The 20,944-nt window shown below is 53.5% G+C and overlaps 1 protein-coding gene across 7 annotated transcripts in view; it reads right to left on the bottom strand.

Annotated features, from left to right (window-relative positions):
• The window catches only part of RREB1 (ras responsive element binding protein 1), a 128,573-nt gene that overhangs the window by 22,681 nt on the left and 84,948 nt on the right, over positions 1-20,944 (bottom strand). For all 7 annotated transcript variants that reach the window (XM_044258443.1, XM_044258435.1, XM_044258451.1 and 4 more), the window contains 2 exons: positions 13,753-13,897; positions 13,087-13,220 (listed from right to left, as the gene is read on the bottom strand). In XM_044258443.1, the coding sequence (XP_044114378.1) occupies positions 13,087-13,220; positions 13,753-13,897 (279 nt within the window). The remainder of the gene's footprint in view (positions 1-13,086; positions 13,221-13,752; positions 13,898-20,944) is intronic.

Raw genomic sequence — 20,944 nt, 5'->3', positions numbered from 1 at the left:
TTTAAGACTGTATTTATTTACTTGACAGAGAGAGAGACCACAAGCAGGCAGAGGCAGGCAGAGAGAGAGGGAGAAGCAGGCTCCCTGCCGAGCAGAAAGCCTGATGCTGGGCTCCATCCCAGGACCCCGAGACCATGAGCTGAGCTGAAGGCAGAGGCTTAACCTACTGAGCCACCCAGGTGCCCCGAAAGAGAGAAAATCTTAAGCAGGTTCCATGCCCAGCATGGATGGAGCCTGATGCAGGGCCTAATCTCACAATCTTGAGATCATGACCTGAGCCGAAATTGAGAGTCTCATGCTGAACTGACTTGAGCCAACACATTTTATGACGCTTCCTCCACTCTCCACACCAGTGTCACCATCTGAGTCTTCACTGAGAACCACCCTGACAACAGCCCGATCATCAACCACCCCTAGACCCGTACCGAATACAGTAGCCACCGCAACCACACGTGACTACTTAAATTAATTAATATTTCCTCAATCACATTACTCTCACTTCAACAGTGGCCTCAGGTAGCGCTGCCCTAACACAATTGTGTGTTTCTGTGACCACAGAAAGTTCTGGTGGACGGGGCTACGGGCCTAGCACCTTTCCAAGTATTTGCGGATACACAAGCATTTGTCTCTCACAAAGCCTCTAAAGCAGGTGCTGTCAGTGCTCCACAGGAAGGCACATGCGACATCGAGGGGTACGGTGACCCGCCCGAGTTTACACCACACAGACCTTAGTGTGAACTTCCTTTGCTCTGAAATTCTTCTGTTAATAAAGAGACAGTAAATCACCCGGGAAGCAGCTGAGCTCCTTTCCTCTTGTGCTGAAAGAAAGAGGTGCCAAGTATGTGCGGGTCCGCTGTCCTGATCACACCGTGGCCGGCCATGGCAAGCGAGGTCCTACTGTGTGTCCCATCTCTGGGGCCACCCCGGCCGCATCTCACCATCAGATTCCTGTCATCATTCCATTAAATTTAGAATCCCGGGTTCCTTCAGGATGACTCTTGTGTTTTGAGTGGCTCATGGGAACCCAGTGTAATGAAGGCTCGAGGGAAAGCAGGGCCACAGTGAACCCGGGCTGCCTTTAGGTACCGACACTTCTCACAGCTGTGGGCCCACACGGCGCCGCTTCCTCCTCCCTCCCTGGCCCTGAACCCCGGGAACTCATCATAGGCACGTGGCCCATGCTCAGGTTCAGGGTGGCCCCCCAACTACAGGGAACCCTGGCCAAAGTACCCAGAGGGCTCCGCCGTGAGGAAGTGAAGGAGGGCAGCAGCCTGGCCATAGCTGCCCAGGTGACGGTCTCATCAAGGGCCACATGGCCCGTGTGGAGGGGCTGTGACCCCGAGGCTCGCGGCAGCTCTGTCCTGTCCTGCTGCCATGGGAACGACGCTGCTCTCTTCCACCACGTGGACTTCAGTCCCCCTAGACTTAAAGTTCAACTGCACACTCCTTGTCACCGCCCCAGCGGTCAGCTGGAAGCCATCCCCCAACCTGGAGAGAAATGTCTAGACTGGGGACATTTGACGCTGACCAGACAGTGGGCGACAGAAATTGCTGTTACTTTAAAAATTGTAATATTTTGGTTGTGTGTGTGTTTTAAGTCCCTTCCCTTTACAGATATGTGATGAGATACTAATAAGTGAAATGGGATGCCCGAGGCTTGTTCTGAAGTTGTCAGGGATGGGGGAAGAGATGAATCGTGATGGGCTGGGAATTCCTGAAACTGGGGGAAGGAAGGGTCATCACACTGTGCTATTTGCGCATATGTTTAATATGACCCTAATACACGTAAGAGAGTAACACCTTAAAAAAAAAAATTAAGAAACAAGAGGAAGAGAAACATCTAATTACAAATAGCTAATGAGAAAGGGCTGATTTCCCATCTGTTTTTCGGAGCTTCCATAACACCCAAAGCACTATTTGTGGCAGATGTGGACGGGGGGGTCCAGTTTACAAAAACTCCAGAAGAGAAGCCCTAAACACTGAGTCTCACTCTGGGATGGTGAAGGAAGGAGCCTGTTTCCCCAGCAAACCTATGGGACAATCAGACCTCTGGGAAAAAGGCGGACGGGACCAGGGGTAGGAGGAAGGCAGCTGCATTAACGTGCGGGCAGAGCGAGCCACAGTCAGCGTGCTGGGTGGTCAAGGCTGTGGCCTCATGCGGCGTGGCCTGTTGTGAACTGGAGATGGTTCCGATTTTCTCTCTCCCTGCCTTTCCCCTCTGTCCTGGCTTGGCCAGAGGAAGGTGAGCTTTGGGAAGCTGCAGGAAAAGGCAGCTGGTCTGTGCCTTCCGTGGAAGGTGAGAACAAGAGGAGGTGATGAAGTCGAGGGCAGGCTCTGAGGGCTGCCCTTCGTGGGCACCTTGCCCCTGAGGTCTGCACTTGCTCTTTCCAAATTAAGAGTGAGCACTGACTACGGACATTTTGTGTAGGACATTTGAAGAGGATTTTGTTTATTTGTTTATTTATTTATTTATTTTTAAAGATTTTATTTATTTATTTGACAGAGAGTGAGCACAAGCAGGGAGAGCAGCGGGCAGAGGAAGACAGAGAAGCAGACTCCCCGCTGAGCAAGGAGCCAGGTGCCGGACTCGATCCCAGGACCCCGGGATCATGACCTGAGCCAAAGGCAGCCGCTTCACCGACTGAGCCACCCAGATGCCCCTTGCAGAGTGTGTCTGAAACTCATCTTTACAGGTGTCAGGTGCTGTCCTGTCCCGAATGCCGCGGAGTCACAACCAATACCTGAGCTCATTCATCCTGACAACCGCGGACCCAGACAGCACTAGTAAGAGTCAAGGAGGGTGAGAGTGTGATCGATCAGCCACACCAGGGGGCTGGCCCGGCCCTTGCTCCGCTGTCCTGGTGAAGACAGCAGGGTTACTGCACCTCGTGGGGGAGGGGCTCGCCGACAAAGTCAGGGAACGGGCTTGGGTGGGGTGTGCATGAAAAAGAAGCCACGTGGATGTGAACTATTTTATCTAACCCTAAAACACAACAGCCGAGCCTCATCACGGCGGATTCTGTACCTGTCCATTTGCCGAATTGCTACCCCCGCACCGTGCCTGCCCCGCATCCAAGGACACGCACAGCGAAGCGGGGAATGCTGTCACAGGATGCGCGCGCCCCGGCCGCGGCTGAAGGAGGCCACGCAGCCCGCTGCCTCGCCGCAGCTCTACTGCAAACCGGTGTCCCTTCTACAGGCTACTTAGGGCCACAGTTCCAGCCTTTCTGTGCTTTCTGCCGGTGAGACGAGGGTTCGAGACGGCTCCAAGCAGAGCGCCCAACCCCATGCGTGAGCGAGGAGCTGCGATGTGTGGCCGGTAGAAGTGCGTGTGTCACACCAGCTCTGTTCAAGTGAGGTGCGGCGCGGGGGGGCGGGACTTCACTGTTCTCCGGTCCTTGCCGTTCATCAACTAAGACTTCTTTAAACAGAAACAAACCTAAACCAGGGTCTGTGCTGATGAGGTGATGAAAATGAAGCAAGGGTTCCCAAGAAAAAACCCTGTTTCCTCTAGGAACAACGGTTTCCTATTCACTAATTCTGTGCTGCTGCATCCCTGGGGACAGAACGACCGGGAGGAACAGTAAGTGACGGCGGGTTCACTCCCCCAGGGCGTACACTGGACTCTCCTGGCACTGAGAGCAGATCCACGTCCGAGTCACTGCATGGACATCTTTATTTGCAGTTTTACACTGCGTTTGTTCGTTTAAGATTTTATTTGAGAGAGAGAGAGACAGCACCAGCAGGGAGGGGGAGAGGCAGGCAGAGAGAGAGGCGGGCTCCCTGCTGAGCAGAGAGCCTGACACGGGGCTCAATCCCCAGACCCTGAGATCATGACCTGAGCCGAAGGCAGAGGCTTAACCCACGGAGCCACCCCGGTGTCCCGATAAGGAAAGTTCCTCTTATTTTTCTCTTGTACCCTAGAGACCTTTCGGAACACCATCCCCGAGTCTACTGCACTAGGGCACAGCCGGCGGGCAAGTAAGACGACTCGGGGTGAGGGGGTCCCAAGTTGGTGTCCTGAGAGGGAGGACAGCGTCTCAAGATACGGCAGTGAGAGCTGACGGCAGCTGAGGGAGGACAGCGTCTCAAGATACGGCAGTGAGAGCTGACGGCAGCTGTCGCAGCCACGAGTTCCTAATGACACGGGGTTTCCTTCACTTCTCTCTGACATGTCTGTCCCCTCCATTCTCTCGTTCATCTCCAAACCCCTCCCGTTTCTGGCACCCAGGAGAACTTCACTCATCGTAGGTGCTCCGTAAACACACGGCTGCATTAACCGCACCAGCCACAAGCTGTGTGTGCCCCCTGGAAGGCAGCCGGGGAGCGGTGTGGGCTGGGCTCAGGGACCAGAGACGGCGGGAGGGGAAGCGGAGGTCGTGGCGATCTTGGACAACTTATTTCTTCTGTATTCTGATTGCCTGCTGGGCAACTTCCCAAACAGGCCTGAGACAGGAATCGCTCCCTCCATGACCTCCTTACTATATAGTGAGAATTAAGTGACAGGTCCTCAAATCTGTCCTCAAATCTCCCAGGCCTGGGAGAGCTCTTCCCCAACCTTCCCTGGGCCCCTGACTGCTCCCCCATCTGTAACATGGGGATTCTTAGAGTTACAGTCGGCGACGGAGAAGAAAATGCTTGGAAAGCTACGAGGGGCTACTCCAAACTTAATCACGAGCATCTACAGCTTGGAACAAAAACCATCAGGAATAGCCCATTTCCTGGCCATGAGAGCCAACGTGAAAACGCAGGGAAAATGAATTTTAATTTCGAAAGGACGTGTTCTCTCCCTTCATTCTTAAGAACTTTACCACAGTCTCCACTGTTTCTGTTTCACCTGGAGACGCATGGGAGAAATGTGCGTTCTTTCTGGTTCTTTCCTCTGTCCTGCACCACCTGCTTCCCTGCACCACCCCACACCCCTGCCCCCATCCCCGGTCCTGGGGCCACAGCTCCGAAGAGAAGCGCATGCCATCCTGGCCTGCACATGCCCTCAGAGCCTCCTAATAAAATCTGAATGAGGCCCAGAGCCACGACTTCACGCCTCTCCATTCCTGGGATTCAGTGAGCGTGTTCCTATTTCGCTTCTGAAAAGCTGCCGAATGTCATCTCATAAGCTGCTCCAAAGTGGTGGGGGGGAGGGGGGGATAAAAACCTGCTTTGAAACCAGAAGCACAGCGCAGGGATGACTACAAGAAGGAAAATGAAACGCCACAGAAAAACGCTGCTTCCCACCTCCCGCTCGGCACCTGTTGGCAGACTTTAAATAAAACCAGTGTGGAAAACCATCACCCAGAAATGTTGGGCAGGCTTTGTCAGCCAGAGACACTCTGGTTCAACCAGCCTTCCCAAGGCCCGGGGAAGAACACTTTGCAACTGTTTCTAAAGAGCTCTTCAAGGACAATGGAGATCATTGTTCATCTGTGGGCGACGCTGCTCCCTGAGGGCCCTGACCTAGGGGTGTTTGCTAACCTCACTTGGGCTTGTCAGTCTTCAAGAAGACCATGGCTATGGGTCAGGTGGGTCCCACAGCTCTCCCCTCCCTTTTGGGCTTGTGGGATCTCTCCAGCCTGCCCCGGATGCCAGCCACTCCAGGGACCCACGGGCGGCACCACTGCAGGACATGCCGAAGGAGCAGGACCTCCCTTTAGAAGTCGTGGGACCGCGGAGCGCTGGAGGGCGATTGCATCTTGCCTGTGAACCTAAGAGTGTGCCAGAGGGAAATCTTACAAACGTAAGAGATTGCTTTCCGATACTGAGGGAATGCAAGAGGAGGGCAACTTTCCCACATGGAGAACTTCACCGTCAGTTAAGATCAGTGCATTTGGGGGAAAGCATGCAACTAGAGAATGCTGCCATGGGGTTTACAGATGCCAACGGAACTCTTCTAAAAATAAAAACAAAAAAACCTTTTTTTTTCGTCTATAATGTAAATCACTCGAAGGGAAACAAAAATTCATCAGCGGGAAAAACTCTGCGAAGACAAGATGAGGTTACAAATCAAACACAGGGATGAATACTACCAGGGACTTGTCCTCAACTTACACACACCCCTGTGTATGCATGAGCTCCAAATCATTCTGCTCACAGAAACAGTGTTTCCGGACCCCGAGACAGTCCACCGGAGCCTGTTTCACCCAGAAAACACCTGAATTCCAGCACATGTTACGAAATGCTTCTAGCAGAAAGAGAGCTTCATGTCGAGTCCTGGAGATCTTACCAAGCCTCCCTCCCCCCCACCCCCAGCGACATCCCAGCCTCCCACAGAGCTGGCTTGGTCATGGTGGCTCCTGTTACAGGGCCCAGGGCTCTGCAGTTGGGTTAGGGGTGTGTGGGAAGGCAGGAGGGATGGTCTTGGGGCATGTAGTCAGGGCTGCCCTCATAGCAAAGGGGCGAAGCAGCTGCCTCCAGCTTATCTGCCCCCCCACCCCCGCCTCTCTTAGCACTGCCTGCAGTGTCACCGAAAGGGTATGGGTAGGTGTGAAGCTCAGATAGGAGAGGCCTGGGGTGGGGGTGCCTCCCAGCAGCATGCAGGGGGGATGAGCCGAGTTTCCACTGTGGCCCCTGGGGCTGGAGGGACACACCACCACCACCAATATTTACACTTTACCCACGGTCCCTGCTGTCCCTTCCGCAGAAATGAAACAAAATCACACAGCAGAGGGGCCCCAGGTTTGACGTGGGCTGGCCTGGAGGAGAAGCCCAGTTCTCACAGGCACGGGGACCTACGCTGGTTTGAAGCCACAGAGAGACGCGACCCCACCAGCTGCGGCTCAGCCTCCGCCGCTGGCTGCTACAGGCCCACAGACAAGGGCAAGGGCGGGGAGAAGCCAGCTCCAGCCCATCAAGGGGTTCCTCTCCTTCCTTAGCTGAGGGCCCTGTCCTTTCAACTCTCCAAGGACCCGAGTGACAATGAATGATGTCCCTACGCATACCCAGATCCACCACTAGTCTTCAAAAGACAAAAGTTAAAATTTTAAAGTCGCGAATCGAGAGCAGACACACGCGTCCCACAGCATGCCTGTGACAATGGGACCGGGCACCGGGTATCAGTTCTCTTATAACCGGTGCCCTTGTGCGAAGACGCTGCATCCTTCACATCCTGCCTTCTCACTGATTTCTCCCAAGAGAACTACAGAACCCTGCGCTGGGGCGGAAATGTGCACTGGGACGAACGTGCTCTTCCCGTAGGGGTGCAGGGGGTGAGGGTCCAAGGAAGCCTGGCACAAAGCCAGCACTTCTGAAGGCTCAAAGGAGAGCAACCAGTTACCCTACCAGGAACTGCCGTCACCCTTCGGGACACCAGCCCTGCAATGAGGCATGTGTCCCCAGCGACAGGAGTGGGTTTCCCAGACAGCCTTCCCAGAGGACCCACGATGGGAAGGAAGCCTGCAAACACATCCAAGACAGAGAGTCAAGTCCAGGGAAACCTGAAGACAAAGTTACGAGCAACGGGCTTTACTGAAGTGGGAAAGCAAGGCCACCAAAAGGCTTTAAAATGAAAACCCTGTGGCTAAACAGATTTGGGGATTATGAGCTCCTCCCAGTGTGTGCCACAGTCCTACTGTACTCATCTGGTGACCTCAGCGCTCCAGAACAAGAAGAAAACTGATGTCCACGCAAAGCTTAAGAGCAGACCGAAGAGAGAACCAGAACCTTCCTGTCAGGTGCCTCACCTTTATGGCCATATCCACCAGGATGGCAGTTAAGGGGCAGGGGACCTCCATCAAGAACGGTTTTTATTTAAATTATATATATTTTCCTATGCTAAATATATTCAATTTTTGAAAGCCTGCTTTGGCAAATTTCAAACATTAGGAAACATCCCTTTAGAACCTCCGGTTTCCCTAAACATCTAAGAAAAGGATGTGTGGTTCTACTATTTAAAAGCTATCCGGCCCCTTCAAGCTTCTAACTATGCAGCATTCACAGCTAGATTACAAAATGCGGTGGGCAGGACTCAAACCAAATTTAAACGGTTCTTCGGCTTCCCAACCTTTACAGAAGCAAAGCTCGATGAAAGCGGCTGTTGATGACAAGGAGGACTCAGGGCAGACTGCCTTCATGTTCTCTTGTCAAATACAAAGTATCTGGAGAAGCCCCTGAATGGGACGCCTCAGTTTCCCTGAAATAGGATACCCATCCAAGGGCTGCACTGCTCCCTTCCTCCTCACCACAGATCACAGATGCATTTTCCAGCCGGGGAACCAGCTCGGCTCGCCTGGGGGCCAGGGACACACTAGGCGGCGGCTGGGATGGGGCTGGCCGGCTGGGATGGGGCTGGCCGGCAGAACCCTGACTCCACGACTCTGTTCAGAGGACAATGACTGGCAGATGCCCAGCTCCTTCTCCAACACACAGCACACTCTTAATGGCTGGACACCGGACAGTGGCTCACACTCCTACTCCCTGAGCAGCCAGCGGGCCGGGACCCTGTCATCAGAAGCCGGGAGATACCTTCCCGGGAAAGCTGAGCTCACCGGGCTACTTCCTTGAGATACTGAATTTCTTGCTCATTACAGAGTTTTAATCCAGAGACTGACATTCCTTTTTTAAAGGGATTTCATGCTTCATTTTTCTCCTGCTCGGTCTCCAGAGGCAGAAAGGGTAAGTGCAAACAACCTCTCCTGGGAGCCCCACCCGGCTCAGACATTCCTGCCCTGGTGCCCACCCTCCCCTCCCCTCCCCTCCCCTCCCCTCCCAGCCCGAGAACTGACATCCAACAGCTGCACTAATCTCTCCCAGTTGCTGGGAGCAACAGTGAGGGCCCTGTGACAGGGCCCTGGCCGGTGGCGGGCGGCAGCTTGCCCTCCCCACGCCCAGGAATCCACCAGACTGCACACTGCGTCCTGACACCCTGGCCAGACTGTTCAACCAACCAGTGTGGCGTGAAGTCGGGCAGGTCCGAGGCACTTCACAGCGGACAGGCTGGGGTGAGCACAGAAGCTGGGGGCCACCTTGGCTCTCAATAGCCTGAGCCCTGGGAGAGGCCCTCGGGCAGGGAGGAAAGGGGACATCATTACAATGTTGTCTCCAACTTCCAGGTTGGCTGTGGGGGCAAGGGGGCAACAATGATGACACCACACACAGACACACACACACACACACACACACACACACACACACACGTGCGTCACCCCCCTCCCCTGCCCTTTTTTAGCTCCCAACACGGTTTCAAACCTGCCTCCACCTGGCCAAGCCATAGACGGCTGTGACTCTTCAATACAAGATATTAATGACTGTTTTCTATATTCTTTCCTTATTTCTAGGATGACATTTAAGTGTGGGACCAATACCATGTCAATGAGTCTGAGAGGCTCCCTGCAGGTGATGGGGTGTGCAGGGAGGGGGTACAGCAAAGGGAGCCAAGCATTCCTTGGAACACTTGAGAATGCAGAAGAAAGAAGGTTCTGGTACCTTGCTCCACCACCAGGACGAGGGGGTGGCCTTTGGCCTGGCCTGCACGCCTGTGACAACACGTACCCTCACTGTGCAGGACAGGCCCACCTACAGCAGGGAGGCTGTACCCTCGAGAGCTTACTCGTGTTCCCCGAAGACTAATTCCTGACCTAGATTCCAGACAACCGAGATCAAGAACTTGATCAGACGGAGGACAGCCTCCACCTGGAGGAAACCGTGAGGTACCACCCCAGCTCGTCCCGTGGAAAACGTCAAGGGAAGCTTTACACTGACTGCTCAGGCTCCCTCTGCAAACCATGTCCTTCCTGGCCCCAAACCTGTCCCTTTCGCTGTGTTTTGTTAACTGCCCACTTCCAAGTTTTCTGACTAGCCCTCAAGGGGCCCTATCTCCAACATCACTGTTTTTTCCCTTCAAGTCTGCTGAAGTGCCTGACACACAGTCAGCACTTAATCATTTGGATCCATTTTAATGGAAATAATTTTAAAATTATTTATTATCTGCCCTTCTTTCATCAAGAAGCCATGTAACATCAGACAATAACTTTTGCTGAATTCTGCCCTCAGCAGCAGCCCCAGAGCCACGGAACCAGCCAGCTGTCACCCATCCTGGTCCAGCACCCACCACCACCCCCAACCCCGCTAGCCTGAGACAAGTCATTTACACGCAAGACCAGGGGCCTCTCCAGGCACCTCCTACCCCCGCTGTAGGCGGCTTGTCCTGGCCTGCATCTGTGCGGTGGGCTCTGCACACCCGAACCGTGGCTGGCTCAGACTCAGAGGGGCCATGACTGCATCCCACACCCGGACTGTGTATAGCCAGGAATGCAAAACGCATCACCAACAGTTTTTACACTGATTGTACGCTGACACTGTGTTTTTGGTGTTGTTGCTACGAGCATGATCAGTTCTGCCTATTCCTTTTTCTTTTCTAAAAGGTGACCAGTAGAACATTTAAAACACTCTGCCCATCACTGTCTGATTCCAAACGCCGGCTCTCTGCTGCTCCCCCTTGTCTAGGGGCTGCGGATTTAGTGCTGGTCACATCAGGGCCCAAGCAACACCCGGCACGAGGAGCTACAGCCTCCACAAGCAGCTTCCTGCCTGCTCTACACTCAGCTTCGTGAACTTGCACCAGGAATGGGGAACACACTTGGCGTTTACACCCGTTTGGACTTCCAACACTTTCTATTAAGGGACAATAGGCACTTTGCCAGCTTGAGGGACCGGGGGGGGGGGGGGTTGTCAGAGCAGGAGAGTGAGAAGCCAACAGCTGTTTTGAGTTACAAACTTTCTGTTTAAGCCGGTAGCATCCCACTGTGGTTCTGCTGCTGCTGGGGTTTGCAAATGGAGTCGGTGTCTATTTTAGCTCTGGGTTAACAAGCAGTCTCTCCCACCGGCTCCTGTCACAGTTCACTGGCTGGCTGGGCCCCGCCGGCTCCTGCCTGCCCCCACGGCCTCCTCTGATAGCAGGCTATTATGTGGAACAGCGGAGCAGAGAGGAGAAGAGGGGAATTAACTACGTTCTATAATCAAGTCCCTTTGGTTTCCAGATGCAAGCCCCACCCCACATCGCAGCAGCCACTAGACGGGGGACGGCTGGCTCACCCCCCACAACGGATGGGCTGCGGGCACAGCATGCAGGGGCTCCAGCAGGGTGGAAGACGGCTGGTCGGGGCCGAGTCCCCAGCCTGCTACAACGCCGCTCCGGGCAACCCCTCACCAGACAGATGCCATCATTCCCGAGCAGGCAAGGAGAATAGTCAGGACTTCACGGTGCATCTGCCTCGCCACAGCCTTGGGGACACGGCACATGAATTACCCACTAAGGCGTGCAGAGCAGGACGAGCAGCATCCAATGCACTTCCCATCCCCACCTCAGAGCAGCAAGGCCAGCCTGTCCCTGGGGCAGGTGCTGGTCTGGGAGGCCGAGCTCCAGGGGAAGCCGGCCCCTCCTCCAGGCTCGAGCTTCTGCTCTCACGGCTATATGCCGTGCAGTCCACGCGCCGGCGGCCCCCATCTCTCTCGCGAGAGTCTCATTATTCTCTCTGCAGGATGGGATTCTCTAGAAGGGAAGGGAGCAAATGGATTGTTCCTAAGATGGTACATGATCCCAGGTGAAATAAAACACCCAGAGGAGCTCCCAGCGCAGTGCGTTCCCACTCTGTAGTGCCCGGTCACATGGCTGACTGGCAGGGGCACAGGGTGGTGGCTGGGATCCCACGTGTGATTGTGGGCTGTGCCCACGACTCACCCCGTGAGGCCTCACCTCTGTCTGCTCAGGCTCTCAGCTGAGAAAGCCATCAACATTCGCTGCCCACCACAACCCCACATCCTGGGGATGCTGTGGACATTCACGAGACCATGAATATTCCTGCATCTCTCAGGACAGGGCCTGCAAAAGGAAGGGCCAAGTGCCTTTTCCTGGTGGACAAAAGGACAGCAGGAATCTAAGGCCTGAAAAGGAATACGGGGATTACGTGGTGCGAGGGTCACAGCCAGCTGGCAGAGGTCCCTCGAGAGCAGGGTGGGATCCGGGAGTTCTGACCACCAGCCCCTGCTATGCGGCCAGCGGGCACTTTCCGGAGATGGGGGAGTGATGGAAGGACATTCTGTAGCACCTCAATGACTCAGCAGTTTAAACTCTTCATACATTCTTTCTTCTCTTAACGGAAAAATGTCCGGCGAACGTGAGGAAGTATAATGCTATCTGACGCGGATTTCATTACCACACGGTGAGGCTTTTCTCCTGATTCTTCACTCCCAAGTCACAACCTAACAAGTGTCCTGAGAGGGAGAGCGGGTCCAGACATCGGTGAGTCTGACAGGCGTCCAGACTCTGGCTCCCAAGCTGTCTCCCGAAACCCAGCCCCGCGAGCGTGCACGCGCTTGCCCTGATCTGAGAGAAGCCTCAGCCACGCCTTGTAGGACATCACCTTCCGATCCAGTCACTCCCCTGTGGCCCTTGGTTCTTCTTGGTGTTTAAAAACCACGGCAGTAGCCTTTTTAAAAGTGGCAATTCTGCCAAAACCATTCCAAGCCTGTCTGTCACTAAGAACACGGGACTTGCTGCCCGATGAGAAAGTTCTGCGAGATGGGGAAGGAAAGCCGAGGGGACCCCGTCCGCAGCCCGGCCCTGAGCACCGCTGCAGAGTCCTTGCACCAGCCACCGTCTCTGGCTGGGCAGGCGAAGGAGCCCCAAACCGGGAGCCAGCAACCCAGACCAGCAGAACCTGCACTTCTCGCTGTCTGCCTGTGTCGGGCTTCATGTTCGGTCGAGGGTCTTGCATGAAGCAGAAGCCTTCTTACCCCTCAAGGCTTTTGTAAGGTTTCTGTGCTACCAATCTGATGCAGGCAAACACTAACAAGCAGCTGGTATGCTCTTCCGTCCTTACCACACGCTCCTGCACAACTAACAGTCACCTGGGCTGCAACGCCTCTTGTGTCACAGAAAATAAGCTTGCTGCCCCAAAGTCCCCTGTCACAGGGGATGCCCCATGCAGCGGGCCCTCACAACTGCTCCGAGGGTCTGGCCTTGTCACCAAACCCAAGACAAATCCCTTAAGCTCAGTTTGGAGGACGAGGGAGTGAGGATCGGCCCTATGTCTGAGGGCACCGGAATGAAAAAGAGCTTTCCAGACGACACGTGCGTTCCAGCCCCTCTCCTACCTTAGTGGGTTATCTGAGTGGGTTTCCATGTGGGTCTCCAGTCCATACTTGCAAACGAACTCCTTAAAGCATATGGGGCAGTGAAACACTTCTTCAGCTTTCTCCGAGTCCCCCGGCTGCCCATCTTCCACCATCTTGGGGGGAAAGGAAAAAAGTGAAGTCATGAAGGAGGTCTCCCATACGGGTCTGCTTCAGAAGAGAAGCCCCACCCTCAGTGCAGATCTACAGGGAGGCCACAGACCAGTCCTTCATCCACGCAGCAAATCCTCCCCGAACACTTCCACCCCCTACCTTCAACCCACTCATTCATTCCAACCACGCTTACTTAGGGAGCACCCGGTGTCTGGCAGGGACAGAGAACAACAGGAGTCCCTAATGGCATAAGCTTCCCCTCCAGCTGGAGAAACCAAACAGCACAGAGCAACGAAACAAGCTCCTCCCGTCGCGGGGCTCAGCGTGCGGGGCCCACAGAGGAAGCGCACACGGGGAATGCTTTCCTGCAGACACCTTGCAAAAAACAGTGTCAGAAGACATAGATTAAAAGCGCAGGATGTCTGCCAAGTCCCCAGACTGTGAGAATAAAGACTAGAGGTATTTCTGCCAGGAGTCCCGTGGTTAGGCACATCGGTGCGGGTCGGTGAGGGGCGTGGTGGTGGTGGCAAGAACCTTTTTAGCAGGTGCTGGGTCTTCTTTCTCTGACTCGGCATCATGACTCAGTTTCCTCTTGGAGGGCAGCCGCCGACGCTTCAGTGGGGATGGGGGGGCCGTAGCTGTAGCACTGTTAGGGTCCTTCTCGTGAATCTTCATATGTCTGGAAAGAACACACACACACACACACTGTGATTTGGCAAAAAACTGAGTTGGTTGGTTTCTTCTAAATTTTTCATGGTTTTGTATAATGTTTAGGTGTTGGCTGAATTTTCTTTAAGACAGACAGTACAATTTATACAGTGACCACTCTCTGGGGTCACGCCTGGGTGGCTCAGTGGGTTAAGCCTCTGCATTCGGCTCAGGTCTTGGTCCCGGGGTCCTGGGATTGAGCCCCGCATCAGGATCTCTGCTCAGTGGGGAGCAGTGCTTCCCCCTCTCTCTCTGCCTGCCTCTCTGCCTACTTGTGATCTTTATCAAATAAATTTTTAAAAAATCTTAAAAAAAAAGTCACTGCTTAACCTCTCATTCTAAGAAAAAATAATAAATAAAGCCTTCTATGATCTCCCTGAAGCCCTCCACAAAGCCCTCACAGGTGTTATCCAAAAATGTCGCTCAACGCTTTGCTGTCTGTTGGAAGACATTCTGAATTTCACTGACACCAGTGAGATGAAAACACTATCTGACTGCCTCTCGTACGTATTCAGATGAGAGGTACTACTTCAGGACACACGACTCTGCAGGACAAGGGATCCCCAGACTCGGCCGGCTCACACCTCGAGCGATCACTGCACTCGCCCCCAGAACCCACCTCGCACACGCCGGCACTATGTGCTCTCTCTCCTCTGCTTTCGGAGGAGGCACGCTGGGGGTCGAATCTGAGAAGTGCTAACGCAGCCCACGTCTAAAGTGAACCTGAAAGGCTTTCCGTGTTGTTCACGGTGTTACGCGGAATTACAGATGGTGCGCGGAGCGGGGGCAAGGCAATGAGTAAGCTGCATGCCGCGACCCTGACATCCGCAGGGCCGGGAACACACATGTGAGAAAACGTTACATACAGTCTGTCTGTCTGCTCGGCAAAGAAAGCTTAACGGGTGGCCTGATTTAAGTGGCCTTACTGGAACGTTCTAAAGCAAACACCCTAAGTACACGGTCCCAAGGCCCATAAGGAGGGAGAGGTATTACAAAAAAGATGGTCAGTCTCAATTTCCTTCCTTTGTGACATAAAGTGTTTGGTTTTCCTAATGACAATCGTCATCACCATCATCATCTTTGGGGGTTAAACTGTGCCAGATGTAGGAACAAAGTCTCCGTTTCTTATAAAGAACTCTTTCATTGGATTATCTCACTGGGGAAGCACATGGAAAAGGGGAGAGACTGCAAGGCGTTCAGTCCCACTTCCAGGCGGTCCCGTCACACTTCCAGAAAGAAGCGCAACTCAGCTTAGCTCCTTCTTTAGAGGAGAAAGGCCAGGGAGGACAAGGCTAAGAAGCCTGTAATTGGCAAGCAGGACAATTCAGGTGCGTGGGCCAATGGTGCAAAGAGACAGCTGCGGTAAGTCCTTTCCTCCCTGACAATCCTGCCCTGTGCTACCCACGGGTGTGCGGGGCTCAGAGCCTGGGCATCTCCTATTCCATTCTACAGACATACTTTAGGAGGCAGAGGGCCCCCACAACAGCCCTGACTATCTGCCCCGGCTCACAGATCGCCAGCCCAGCAAAGCCACCAGTAGGTGGGATGTGGCCTTGCCCTGGAAGGGACAGGCCTCAGACCAAACCTCTGTTCTCCAGGTTGGGGGGCTCGGGGGAGTGGAGGGTGCGTCAGGGTGGTGGAGCAGGAAAACCTAAAGGAGAAAATGGAAAAGAACCACAGAGAACCACCAAGCCCATGTCCACCTAATTTTTTGCTGAGATTATCAGGGAAGAATGCTTTATTACTACTTCTTGGCCATGTAAAGCCCCAGGAAAAGTCTTGGGAACCAAGAGCCTCATTCTAAGTACCCGCTCTATTCCAAGCTGATTGGGATTTAGAGAACATGACTTATTATCAGTGTTTAGAAGGAAAAAGGAAAAGGCTAGCAAGGTTGATTATTTATTGGATCTAAAATTGGTTCAGTTTTAGAAATGTAAAAATAAAATGTTTTAAAGCACCTAAGAACTGAGGAAGTATGAAAAGTACCATGGGACGTAAGTCAGCACCAACCCCTCTCAACAAATCACTAAAACATTAAGTGAGAGACGAATGCCTTCTCTGCGGCCGACAGGTGACCTGTGCCCATGAACACGAGGCCACAAACCACCTCTGACAACCAGAAGGGACTCACTCACTCAAGCTACACCTTTATTACCTAGTTCTGGGGTGTGTTGGAAGCAGTTTCCACAGAGCAGAGGACGAGGAAGGACAGCAGGGAGCACACAGCGAGGACCTGGTGGGGATTTACGGATCCTCATGCCCACTCTGCAGACGAGGCCAGGCAAGAGAGGCTGACACGCCCAGGCCCTCACAGCCAGGATGGACCCAAGTGTGCCCATTGTTGCGTTTGGGCTCTCCCCTCAGAATGCCTCAAGCCAAGCCTTCGATCTGTGTTCTGGATCACTGGCAGGAACCTCAGGGCTCCAGCCCGACCCTGGACACTTCCCCTCCAAGTGACTGTGGTCCAAGACCTTGCACCTGGTATCAAGCTCTAGCCCCATGTCAAGAGAACGAAAGAGATCACTCTCCACCCCCAGTTCTGCCTCTGTCTTCTTTTGAAAATCTGGGGCTGCCCTTGAGCTGCATCGTTGCTAAAGGCAGAAAAAGGAGACCAGATCAAAGCAGTCTCAGAGGGCTTGGTGGCAAGCACGTCAAGGCACTCTAGTTCTCCGGCCGAGCCCTTTGGAGCTTCAGGTTCAAAGCTCCAGTGTGCTGCTCCCTTTTGGGGTTCAATCTCCGATTGGGAGTTTCCAACCTGTCCCTTCGGCAACATGGTGACCAACAGCTGCAAACTCATGAACTCAACTCCGTCCCGAGTCCGGCTGCCAGGGTCTGGGAGCTTCAGCTCTTTCTGAAGCTGGATATGATGTGTAGTTGAGACATTGTGTAACCTGGCCCCTTCCCTTCTTCCCTGGGCTCCGACAGCAGGAGTGGCAACACTAACTGTCCACTTCCTCCCGAACGCTCACAGGAAGTGGGACGTGCCACCAAAATGAGCAAGTAATGGCCTCTTCCCCCCCAGAGTGTGGCCAATGCAGACAGGAAGGCTGGAGGGGAGGCCAATTCTGTCTCTTCTTTAGAAGGCTTGCATCTGTTTTTCTCTCAGGTTTTATTTCAAGGACGAATGCTTCTCGTTTCTACATACCCTAAGCAGCCGTACACTTCAGTGAGCCTCAGATCTGGCAGGGAGCTGAGATGCTAGCCAGCCTCCCCCAAGCACAGAAAGCCCCCAGTGCACCAGACAGATTGGCATTTCATGATTCTCGAACACTTTTCCATTTTCAACGATGCTAATTATTAAAAACATCTTTTCCGTGTTCAGCCAAAAATCCCATCCTTACTTTAAATGCATATCTGTCCTCGGGGGCAATGTCGAATCAAGTGTACACTCTCTCCTAGAGGGCAGCTCTTCCATTAATTCAGGAGGACTCCGGCGTTTCGCGGAGTTAGGCAACTCCAACTCCTCCAGCCAGGCCCCCTCAGGCTCTGCCAAATCATACCGGTGATTCCTAACCTTGGGATGTGCCCCAGTACATGGCTCTCTCTTCGGCCATGCTGGATCGGAACAAGTGGCCATCTGGCTGTGGTCTGAGGGTACAGGGCACAGGACTGGGGTGACCACCTCTACAGGTGGTGTAAACAGAGCTGGGGTTCCCGTGTGTGTGTTCAACGGTGATGTCACACCCTCAGCTCCAACTAAGATCCCCGTGACTTCTTCCAACAGCCATTGAGCCCCGTCTCCTCCACTCTTCACTTGAGCCCCTTCCACCTTTCCACTTGCCAGACTGGCAGGGCTGAGGCATGAGTGGCATTGGTGCTACGGATGGGAGCAAAGATGGAACGGACCTTTCTGCAACGCGGCTGAGCAACAGGGAGCAGGATTTTAAATATGTATGCCCTTTATTCCAGCAATTCCACTCCGAGGACTTGATCTTGATCAAGAGTTGAACAAATGTGCAGGGACTTATACCCAAGGACTGAGGTACCATGAGAACTCACGATGGGTACGCTGCAGAAACATCGACATGCAACGGCCGCGTTTTCAATGGGCCGGTCTGAACATTTCACACTGACCTCCCTGATCTCCCTCCTGCCCCGCTTCCCGACACCGCAGCCAGGCGGAGCTTCTAAAACACCGCTCACATCACACCACTCCCCTGCTCGTTAAATGCCTCGGATGGCTCCCTTCCTAGAACTGAGCGAGCCTTGGCCCATTTCTCAGGCCTCATCTGTTGACACCCCTATCCTGATCTCAAGGCCCTCTGGGACATCCGAGTTCTCTGTGGGACAGAGGACCCAGGGCTGTACATTTGCTGCTCCTGCCTCCGCTGCTCCATCGCAAATCCCGAGGGCTGGGGCCCGCCATTCAGACTCCATGACAAGGATCCCACCATCTCACACAGAGGCTCTCACGCCCATGACCCGGTTTCATCTTCCTCAAAGAACATACCAGAAACTGAAAATACAGTGTATTTCACTCGTTTGACTGTTTCCTCAGCCTCAACCAAAAATAAGTTTCATCATAGCACTGGCCCTCGGTGGCACCTGGTGGGTGGTCGACTGCCAGACGGCTGAATGGCTGGACTGACGGACGGATAAAGGACGTGCAGAAAACCTGTTCACCTGCCATCTCTCTACAGCCATGTCCTCAGCCTCCAAGAAACCTCATGATTAATGCCCTTCCTAGGGTTTAATGTGGGGAAACTCGACAGGAGACTGTAAACACTGCTGTGGCAAAGGGACCTGAATGAAAAACACCAAAAAATGAATACTGAGGACCCATGCGAATCTCTCCCATTATTGGTACAAATCTGTATTCATATATGCAGAACTCCACCTATGTTCACAGTAAGCTGCTTTTGGCACAAAATTCTAGAACTTTCCTTCAGAGGCATGTCACTTCAGTCATAGAAATCCTGCCACACCATGGCCTAAGGAAGGAATGTTATCAGAGCTCTTTCAGGATTCAAGTGAAGTTTTCTCCCATTCATAACACCCGGGCTGGGGGCCTGGTGGTGTCTGTCTGGCAGGGGGGGTTGGGGAAGAAGGTAGGTCTCCATAGTAATGAACAAAACAAATAAAGTGAAAAAAAAAAAAATCTAAATCCAAGTACTTTTTAGTACTGATAGGGGTCTACTTTGGATTTTGGCACGGATGCTGATTTTTCAACTCAAATTTGCCTCTTGTCAATGTAATCCTTTATTTTCTAAAATGTAAAAAACACCCAGTTTAGCTACGGGGGGCTGTTCTTAAGGACACCGAACACACCCTGGCTACACAAATACGTCTTGTACAAGAGCTGAATGCCAGTCTAGTTACTCAGCAGAGACCCACCAACCCCTGAAGCGTATCCTTTTCTTCCTCCTTGAACTCCCTCCCCTCCAGCTCTCCACATACAGGAACTTTCTGCTTACCTCTCTTTGGCATGTAAGGCTGCAGGTTTGGAAGAAAGGCAAACTCTTACCACTTGAGCACTGGCAAGAGAAGCGAGTGGGAATTCGGGTAGTCGACAAGGCAAATCTGGGTGAGACGACGGCGTAGAACAGGGACCATGTGATGGCGGAGTCTCGGTCTTGAGAACGGAGACGGAGCCGACATATCCCGGTTCTACCACTCAGCACCGGGGAGACACACGCTCCCTAGACTATCTCACCTTCGGTTTCCAAATCTGTGAAACGGGGACCAAACTGCCGGTCTCAAGCTGCGGTCCTCCAGCCGGGAGCTTGTCACACAAATGTCAGTTCTCAGGCCTGCAGACTCAGGGACTCGAGGCCAGGGCCCAGCACGCTGGACTGCCAGAAGCCCTCCAGGTGACACTCCTGCCTGCTCAGCTATGAGACCCACCGCACCACAGTTCACTTCTTCAACGCTTCATCCTGGTCACAGGCTCGGTCACCCAACGGACTGGAGTGTCGCCATTTTGGGGGATACGAACACGCGGCCACTCCCAGGCTCCCACTGGAGTATACCAGCAGACCCTGTACGCGTTTAGCGGGCGTTAAGTATGTCACCAAAATGGCGATGAAATGTAATATTCTCAAAATTACTTTGGGGGTCAGATCCTTTGGAAAACTTTCAACGAGTTTAAAGGATCACCCACTGGAAGGCGTCCTCGTGTTCTGTTCTTCCTTAGCTAACACCGGCCGTGTTCTTCCACAGCTCCTTTACCCCGTTTACCTGAGCAGGTCAAAGTTCAGGCAAGATCTAGACCCTTCTGGTATTTGCTAACTTTTCCTGCTTAATTTCTTCATAGGTTTTATTAACCCGGGAGCTGAACTGTTTGATCCTCTGAGCGAACGGCATCATAAGGAAGGTCACTCTTTCAGCACACAGGACCCAAACCATACACAAACAGCACTCGGCTCTGCTTGGGGGGGCGGGGTGTGCGCCAGACTGAAGTCGACAGGCTCCGACAGGTTTCTGCAGCCTGATGATAGATCTAGCCCCATTCCTACCGGTGCTCGCTTTGCTTTTCCAACAAAGTCTTGTGATAGCCAAAAGAGGGAATGAATCAGATTAACAAGCACCACCGCTCCACAACCTGCATCTCGGGCCAAAAAGAAGTCAGCCTCCAGAAAGATTCCTGTCCGTCTGTGTGTACAGGGAAGGGGTTTGGAGGCGGAGAGCCAGGAGTGAGACCTGCACGTCAGTCCAGGCCTATGCCAGCACCCGAGGGGCGGGGAGGGCAGTGAAGACAGAGGCAGACAAGGGGCCAGGGAGAAGCTGGCAAGGCTTCAAGCATCTGACTCCCAGTGTGGTTCCACCTCTGCGCTCAGAGCCACCTTCTAGTAATTCGGGTGTTGTTCAGGCTCAATCATGCTGATCCAGAAGGCAGGTCACGCCAGCTGTGCCTGGGTGTGGAGGAAGGTCGGACGACGACAACGGTGGATGTAAGCAGCCTCGCTGACTGAAGACAGCGCTCTCGGAAAGCTCTAGAAGTCAGCCTGTGGTGAGGTGTGTGCCTCAGAGGTGTCTCCCTACCGTCCTCAGGATGGCTGTGGGAACACCCACTGCAGAC

The sequence above is a fragment of the Neovison vison genome, chromosome 1, assembly GCF_020171115.1.
Source record: "Neovison vison isolate M4711 chromosome 1, ASM_NN_V1, whole genome shotgun sequence".
NCBI lineage: Eukaryota > Metazoa > Chordata > Mammalia > Carnivora > Mustelidae > Neogale > Neogale vison.
This window is presented reverse-complemented; position numbering and strand designations above follow the sequence as displayed.